At 52.6% G+C, this 9,045-nt stretch overlaps 1 protein-coding gene across 1 annotated transcript in view; it reads left to right on the forward strand.

Annotated features, from left to right (window-relative positions):
* Positions 1-8,668, forward strand: part of TLL2 (tolloid like 2) — a 96,353-nt gene extending 87,685 nt beyond the window's left edge. Inside the window, exons 18-21 of the mRNA XM_070431862.1 lie at positions 1,146-1,273; positions 3,680-3,893; positions 6,154-6,404; positions 7,982-8,668. Coding sequence (XP_070287963.1) covers positions 1,146-1,273; positions 3,680-3,893; positions 6,154-6,404; positions 7,982-8,116 — 728 coding nt within the window. The 3' untranslated portion in view covers positions 8,117-8,668. The remainder of the gene's footprint in view (positions 1-1,145; positions 1,274-3,679; positions 3,894-6,153; positions 6,405-7,981) is intronic.
* Positions 8,669-9,045: the final 377 nt, after the last annotated feature.

Here is a 9,045-nt window from a genome sequence, read left to right on the forward strand (position 1 = left end):
CAGGATGCAGCCGCCCTCCAAGCCCAGCCCTGGGACACAGACAAGGGCAATCATGGGTTGGGTTGGGAGGCGGGTTGGAAGAACTTGGAAGGAGCTGTCATTCTGGAACTTGTTGTCAACCCCCTGTGAGGTGGGCCTCCGCCAGAACAATGCGTGCCTCATGTGGTGTGGGGGAGGCCACGGGGGATATAAAGTCCATGGAGGTCCTGACAGCTGAGCCGTGGCTGCCTTCCTGTGGGTTCCCCTAGGGTGCGGCAGGGTGAGCAGCAGGGACCTCCTGCAGCCATTTCACCCCCCACCCCACCTGCTCTTAACTGCTTCCTCAGCTGAAACCACAGGGGGATGGGGCCCACCTCTTCAGCTCCCTCTACTTCCTGGTCAGTGACAGCAAAGGCAGGCCCAGTTCGAGTCCTGACTCTAACCATTCCAACAGGTCACTTACCTGCTCTAAACTTCTGTTTTTCTCATTTGGAAAGTGGGAAGGAGAAAATGAGAGGGTGCATTCAGGATGCATAGCACAGCACCCACCACAGAGGGAGACACACACTAGCTATTGGTCAAAATGCTACTCATTGAGCAGGTAACCAGGGCAACAGCTGTAGCCTCCCAATGAAACTGCTCTGAAGAAGTGAAAGGAGTGTAGATACGAAGGCATAGTGGTGAAGATCTTTGTTAGCACTTGCTAAGCCTTTTACAAGCGTCTCACTTACTTCACATAATCTCCCTCTGAGTGAGGTTGGTGCCCCTTTCACAGGTAAGGACACCAAGATTTAGGTGCGTGCCCAAAGTCCCCGCTTGAAGGTGGCAGAACCAGGACTTGAGTCAGGGTCTATCTGACCCCAGGGCCTGTGCTCTTAACCACGAACCCTACTATATTCCTAGTGATAACCATGATGTGAATAGTAATAATAAGAAAGATTACTTGGCTCCTGAGCCACCACCAGGAAGGCAGCTAAGCCAAATAAAGCGACAGATCCCTAAGCCAGGTGACACTTGATTCAGGCTGACTCCAGCTCCCACGCTGCCCAATGACCATGTGACGATGGGGTGGGGGGGGGGGGAGGAGGACTTCTTAGAATGCCTCCTATGATGCCCCAAGTGAAGTACTTCTCTCTCTGCGTCTCTCCCTGCCCCCCTCCCACCAGCTGGCTGTGCGCACAAGATCAGCAGTGCAGAGGGGACCCTGGCGAGCCCCAACTGGCCTGACAAATACCCCAGCCGGCGGGAGTGCTCCTGGAACATTTCTTCCACCGCGGGCCACAGGGTGAAACTCGTGAGTCGTTTTCGTAGTTAATGAACAACAGGGACAGGGAGACGTGGTGTGAGTCTCTGCTCTCCCACGTCTCAGCTCTGAGACTTGGGGAAGTGACTCAGCATTTCCAGGTCTCAGTTTCATGATCTGGAAAATGGGGGTGCCTCCTCATGGGGCTGTTGTGCAGATGAAAAGAGGGTTCACAGAAAGCCCTCGGCGCCGGGAGGCAGGTGAGGCAAGCTCTATGAATCGCACCTGTTCACCGTGGCACCAGTTAGAGGTAGAACCTGCCACACGGTGCTCCTTGAGATTTGTTTCCTGTTGTAATTTCTTTTACAAATTAATACATTCACTCTTGAATTTAAAACATGTATCTCCCAAACCTTTCCTTAAAGTCCCATCCCAGCATGAGATTGTGGCCTGCACACCACGCCCAGTTATTTCCAAGATAAAGGAGTCTTTCCTACAAATCTCTTTCCCAGCCCCGAGGGACTCCCAGGCCCTGGAGCCTCACACAGCCTCTCCTGCCAGCTGGAGAAGTTGCTGTACTTGAGACAAACAGTTTTTAAATGGGTTTGTTTAGACTAACACAGGGAGAACGGAAGGAACAAAGGAGAGTACGATAATAAATAGACCATGGCCCTGGGGTTCGCTAGGGTGCTGACTGGTGAGAACAGTGAGGACAGGTGGGTGGAGGGCTGGAGCGTGGGTGCTGGTTTCTCTCTGTGCCAGGCCTGGAGTGTCGAGGGGTGGAGAAGGCAGGGCCCCTGACCACAGGGTGCTCACAGTGGGCACCTCATATGTATGGCTGCCCATGTGAGCAATGCTTTCGGGTGCTGCTCTCTTGAATCATCAGAATAGCCTTGAATCTGCGTGCAGGTAAATTAAAAAGAGCGCCTTAGAGAAAGGCATCCTTCCTGGAGACTGCCATCTGCTGGGAAATGCTCCCAATGGCAACATAAATATCTGACCACGGCGGGGGAACGGCGCCCCCTGTGGTTAGGAACGCGCAATCTGCACAGTTGGACAGGAGCTTCTTGTCCAAGGGCCCCACAAGTAGTTGCCGCAAATGTCTTTTCCTGTCCTTTAAGGTACTAAAGAACTAAAACAACTGATCACAGTGGCCACAGGTAGGCCAGACCTCAAATTTATCTGAGGTTCATACACATATGAGCTAGTTTTTTAAAAGAACTTCCTTGGGAGTGGGTGGTGGATTTATTGACCAGGCTCTACTTTTTTGCGAGTTAAATACTTCCGAGTAGCTAGTGTTCCCCTGCATGGGGACAGCCAGAGGTGTCCCAGGGACCTTTGGGGAGCGCCCGCCTTTCTGGCTCACTGTCTCCCTTCCAGTGCGTCACCCACCCTGGCACCATGGTCTCCCCTTCCTGCTCCTGCCCGCTGTCCCGACCCCCACTCTCCAGCCCTTTCTATAAGGTGTGAAGAGCTTTGCCCATTTCAAATGTGTTTGTCATTCCTATGAAGGCCGTCACTGCTAATGGCCCCTCTCCACTCCCATCCCTGCTCTGTCTCCCCTGTCCCTTTCTTGTGAATTGAGATTCCCCCCTTCCCCAACTATTGTCCTCTCTCCCCACTCTGTCTTTTGATCCAAGTCTGTATTAAACACAGTCCCCTCTCACCTGTCCCGTAGGCAAGCCATCAGTCGGTCAACTGCCCAACGCCTGAGAAACCCTACATTTTGGGGGGGACAGGGAGGAGGGAGGCAGTATGGCCTGATAATGTTTAAGCTCGGGCAAGCCCTGTCCGTAACTGCTCTAAGTCTCAGTTTCCCCTTCTGCACATTGGGGATAATAATAGTTCTCCCTGCCCAGCATCGGCAGGATTGAGTGAGAAAAGGTAGGGCTCTGCCTGGGAAAAGGCATTCTGCTAACGTCAGGCCCCTGGGGAGCGGTGTGCCCGCATAAAGCTCATGCGCGTCGCCTGTGCTGCAGGATTGCACCATGTAGAGCGGAGGGTGAGGGCGCGGTCATGCAAGCGGGGACCTTGGGCAGGTCCTCTGACTGCTCTGTGCCTCAGTTTCCTGTCTGTAAGGTGGGGGTTGTCATGGGAGACACGTCACAGGACCGTGAGGATTAACATTTGTAAAGCACTTAAAGCAGCTCCCGGCCCCAGGAGCACGCACTGCGGCTGCGCTGGAGAAGCTGCGTGATGTGATGGGAGGCGCACGGGCGCCGCCACGCCAAACCCCGTCCCGGCTGCAGTGGTCACAGCAGCAGCGGCTCCTGGCCTTGCCTCCTGGGGTTGTTCTGGGGACCGAGAGAGGAGCCAGGCCCAGGCCTCTCCACAGCTGTCACCGTGATCGCCACGGCTCCCTGTCCCCTCGGCAGCCAGATGCGCGTCCCGCCCCACCGGGTCCTCGCCCGGCTAAACGCCAGGCCCCGGCCTCACGATGTGCTTTTCCATCTCCAGACGTTTAATGAGTTTGAGATCGAGCAGCACCAGGAATGCGCCTACGACCACCTGGAAGTGTATGACGGACCCGACACCCAGGCCCCCATCCTTGGCCGTTTCTGCGGCAGCAGGAAGCCGGACCCCGTGGTGGCTGCAGGCAGCAGCCTGTTCCTCAGGTTTTATTCAGACGCCTCGGTGCAGAGGAAAGGCTTCCAGGCGGAGCACAGCACAGGTGCGTGGAGGTGGATGGGGGAAGGCGGGGACAGGACTGCCTTTTATCATGGCTGTGGGGAGGGAGGCGTGTGATAGCATGTCCCGTTGAAAACGAAACCTGGGCAACAGTAGGGGAAGGTCGTTTTCCTTTAATGTCCCTCACTGGCAACATTTAAAGTGGACAGTATTTTATTGGCGCCACATTTCCTCCGCCCCTTCCTTCCTCCCGTCCCCTCTTTTAAAAAGCTATTTGTGATTTTGCTGGTCTGTGCAACCCAGAATTCTAGGAGCTGAGTGCTGGAGAGCAGTCCTTTCTAAGGACGGGTCCAGAAAAGGGAAAATAGTTCTGTTCCCCATTGCTTTTCCTTTACTTAAATGGAGCTTTATTTGGTCCTTTGGAGGAAATATATATGCTTATAACTGACATCTGCTTTGTTAAATAGAAGAATGTCAGTAAGAAGATTGGCTCTGCTCTTTCGCCATTAAAATGTCACCGCCTGGGATAGAACCCAGGAAGCAGTGTTGGCTCTGATTCTGGTGTAAGATTGTGGCCCTTTGGCTAAGTGGCGGCTGCCCGAGACACACTCAGAGTCTGAGATCAGGGGGCCCTGTGAGGTTCTCCGATTCCTTGAACAGCCCCAGCCCTCAGCTTTTTTGGTTTTCAGAGCCAGAAAATAGGAATCAGGTAAAACCAAAGGACAACCAGCACCCGCAGGCGGCTTAGCTGTCCTTCCCTTCTAGAAAACACTCCATTATCTGCACCCTCTCAGCTCCTCAGCGGGCTCTAGCTTCCCAGCAGGAAATGTAAAAGCATGGGCTAGTGACTTCACTCTCTTGTCCCTACAGACAGAGCATAGGTGCTTGAGGTGGGTCAGGGTCCCAGCAAGAAAAGGGGAAACACTCGGATGGAGTCATTATTTGAGGAGAATTTAATAAGGGACTATTTACAAAGGGGTGGGCAGGGTGTGGGGACACCACAGGGACAGTGCAGCGACCAGGACTAAGAATTATAAGGCTGTTACTACCCCCAGGCCCAGGTGAGGGTGTAGGTTCTGGAGCCTGGCGACAGAATGGGGGGTAAGCAGAGGGTACCTGGACAGAAGCTGTGACTTTTAGGTGAAAAACGCAGCCTCAGTGACCAGGCAGGGAAGGAGCCTGGGACTAAATACCTTGACCTATCTCCTCCCTCCCGTCATCTGCTGGTCCTTCCCTGGCTGAACCCAACCCGGAGGCAGAGGGCAGAGGCCAGGGGGCCCACCCATGTGGACCTGGAGATCAGCCTCCTGGGGCCGGCGGGGGATCTGGCAGGAGGGAGAGAAGTCATCCTGCCCTGCTCTATGCCCATTTCATCGCCAGCGGCCTCTCAGGGATGTGAGGTTTTTCAAAGGCTCTCACCTAGAAGAAATTCTAAGCCAGAGCACAGATGGGCCCGGGGGTTGCAGTCAGACAGGACTGGGGCCAGCTGGGCCTGGATGAGGCAGAAGGCATGCCCCAGGGAGCTCCGGGCCCCTCGGAAGCGTGGAACACATTGAGGACAGACAGCAAGGAATTTACTTCCAAAGTTTCTGGTGCTTTCTAATCACTGTCATTTATCCATTTATATTTTGTGGCCTGTAGTGGCCTAGACACGAGATAGCATGGGACCCAGGCCAATCAGAGTTACAGTTTTAGTAAAAACCCCAGAAGCCAAGACTACAGAATACAAAGTATGAGGTAAGCTCACTGGTGACACGCACAGGGGCCTCAAGGGTGCCTGTGGTCAGTGCTCTGAAATGCAGGAGCCTAAGTCTGTTCTGAAGCTTCTAGGTTTCAGACCTCACCAGCAGTTCTGATGTGCTTTGGGTGCCCTCTGTTGGCAAAAGTTACAAATTACAGCAAGTCAATTGGGCTGGTGTGAGCCCTTGGCAGATGGGTCTAGCTCTTCCAGGGAGTCAAGTGGTCAAGATCCAGGCGGCCAGCTTTTTCAGTGGTAGGCCTAGATATTCCCGGAGGCCTTACGTGGCTCAGCCTGGGGACATAGGACCTTGGCTGTGAGGCCCAATGTGGATCCCGCAATGAGCCCTGAAACTCAGAGTCACAGGCCTCTGTTTACTCCTCTGTAAAATGGGATGGTGACACTTGTTTGGCCTCTCCCACAGGGCACGCACAGGCTTTGCAGACAAAACTGGCCTGGAATGAGGGGGTGTGCAGAGAGAAGTCCCAGACTGGGAAGTGGGGAGTGGGGGTGGCAAGGGGGTTCTCTGTGCCGAGGGGGTATCGTGGTTCTCTCTTCGCTCCAGAGTGCGGGGGCAGGCTGAAGGCCGAAGTGCAGACCAAAGAGCTCTATTCTCATGCCCAGTTTGGGGACAACAACTACCCAAGTCAGGCCCGCTGTGACTGGGTGATCGTGGCGGAGGATGGCTACGGCGTGGAGCTGATATTCCGGACCTTTGAGGTCGAGGAGGAGGCGGACTGTGGCTATGACTACATGGAGGCCTACGACGGCTATGACAGCACGGCGCCCAGGCTCGGCCGCTTCTGTGGCTCGGGGGTGAGTCCCAGTTCGCTGGGCCCAGGGTACAGAGCATGGTGATAAAGAGCGTGAGTAGTGGAGTCAGACACCCACTTATGAACACCACCAGGAGGCCTGTTCTGCTGGAAAACAGTGGGAAATGGGAGAATAGTCAGAGAGGAGGGTGGGAGGGAGCCAGGAACCAATTCATAAAGGCCTTGGACTGAGGTCAGCTACTGAGGAGCGTTTTCCATTTAAGACTCTTTCCTAATTTTGCAAAGCACCTACCCCCACCCCCATTTCTATTTGGCCTTAGGCTTTTTAAACTCTCGATTGTATTTTTGTATATTTACAGTTCTCTCCCCAAGCAAAACTAAATGCCTATGCAAATGACAAATCGCCATCTTCGGTTATCATCAAGATCATCATCATTTTTCTCACTATTACCTCTTTCCTGGGCCACCTCCCCGGGACAGGGCAGAGCCCTTTTGCTCACCACTTCCCCAGTACCTGACATAGGCCTGCCATATTGCTGGTGCTAGTGAAGGTGTGTGGACCAGCAGAACAGCGTCCTGGTCCCACTCCGGCTGTACCACGCTGGGCACTGCCCACACCAGGCCCTCAGCCCTCGGCCCTGAGGCTCATCACTCAATCTTCTTTGCTATTGGCTGGATACATAGCCAATCATTTTGGAGTCACTAGTGCTCCTGGTGCTAAGCAGAAGCTCAAATTGGCATTTATATGTCTGAATAATTTCCCTTCATCTTCCTGTACCTCCCAAAAAGGAAGGACAAATGTGTGACGTAACCAATGCGTCTTCCATAGATAACATCTTTCAAAATGTGGGTCCACATGCAGAGGAAAACCTTGGGGCGTCCTGAGCAGTGAAATATGTGGGAAGTCCAGTGTGGTTCCACTAGTATCTGGCAGGTAGCAGCAATCTATATTCTTTCTTTATACTTCCTTGTTAATTTTGTGTTCGCCCCTTGTCAAAACTTAATTACTTCAGGAGTAAGCCCACCTAAATATATTTTAAAAGCTGGAAAATTTTAGTATCACCTTTTAATCAAAGCAATCAATCACATCGTATCAATCAAATCAAATAAGTCAAATCAGTCAAATCAAATCAATTAAATCAGATCAATCAAGCCAATCACCATGGTGCCTCTAGCGCTGGGTGATTCATGGTACACACTTGACCACCAGAAAGACCGGGGTTTGGGTCCTGCCTGTCTGTGTGCATTTGAGTCTCAGTTTCCTCAGCATGAAATGGAGATCGCGCCTGCCTTGTAAAGTTTAGTAAAATTTACGTGAGATAAGATCCGAAAGCACTTAGACCAGTGTCTGGCCCATCTATGGCCTTAATCAATTCTATGTGAGCTGTGTCCAGGGTTGTCTGTGGAAAAGCAGGGCTGGGAGCTCCTGGAGCAGAATTTGCAATGAGCTCCTTCAACAGGGAGCTGGTTTTGGTGCTCTTCAGAGTCTCTGGGGCCAGGGATACTAATGGCCCCATCAGCTATCCCATGTCTGGGTGAGGCCCTGGCTCATCCTTATTTTAAACTCCAACCACAGTCCTGTGGCTTAAAGTGCCCTGTTTTCCTTTCTCCTTCCCTCAGCCGTTGGAAGAAATCTACTCTGCAGGGGATTCTCTGATGATTCGCTTCCACACGGACGACACCATCAACAAGAAAGGCTTTCAGGCCCGGTACACCAGCACCAAGTTCCAGGACGCCCTGCACATGAAGAAATAATGTCGAAGTTCTCGGAAGACAGCGACTGAGAAGGGTTTTTTTGTTTTTGTTTTTGTTTTTTTTTTATAAAAATAGCACCTTGTGAATCTGCCCTAAAAAACAATGTACAGTATTTTTCTCAAACAAAACCTCAAAATCTAGCCTTGGAGGCGTGTAGTTGATGAAGTTTGGCCAACAAAGAAGAGAGATATTCCTTTGATTCCAGTTGCAGCATGATCAGTTATGGACTTTTAAAGATGAAGGTTTGAAGCCACTAATCACTCAAGCTATGCCTGTCATTACCCATTCTCCTTGTCCCCGCTCCTCTGGGGCAAAAGGCCAGCCCCTGCGTTGGTCACTCCTCCATTCTGGACGTGCTTCCGTAGGTGCCAGTAACCTGACTGTGTGCTGGAGACTCCGGCTGTCTTCCGTCTTCACTGGGCAGTGAGGACGAGAGCTTGACCGAGGCTGGTTTGTTACAGCTTTGGGCAGAGACTCTTCCAGAGACAGGTTAACCAGGAAACCCAAGAATATGGACGTCAGGACGGAAACAGGCAGCACAGTGAGCAGCACACAGAGGGAGCTCGAGTATTGAGAGTCATTGTCACCAAGCTGGGAGGCCTCAAGCCTTTCTTCTGTGTCATCAGCTCTCCCTGGCCCCTGGGTTTCCCCCTCATCCCTAAGTGCATCAGGGGGCTAAGGCATCTGCTGTGAATCCCAGCAGCACGTTGGCGTGTGAGGGTCCCCAGTTTGCTGAGAAGAAAACATCCTGGCTCGTTTTGATGCCCCTTTGCCCACTGACTTTGAGAAGACTCCACCCATGCACCGTGGGATTCCATGGGCTTAGAACCTTTGCTCCTTCAGCTGTGGAGGCGCCGTCTGTGGTGGACCTTGACTCCTTGACAACCAATGCAAACTGCATTCGTAAAGATGTGCAAAGACATCTTACG

Source organism: Myotis yumanensis, unplaced genomic scaffold (assembly GCF_028538775.1).
Source record: "Myotis yumanensis isolate MYYU_CA2020_CCGP unplaced genomic scaffold, mMyoYum1.0.hap1 SCAF_13, whole genome shotgun sequence".
Lineage (NCBI taxonomy): Eukaryota > Metazoa > Chordata > Mammalia > Chiroptera > Vespertilionidae > Myotis > Myotis yumanensis.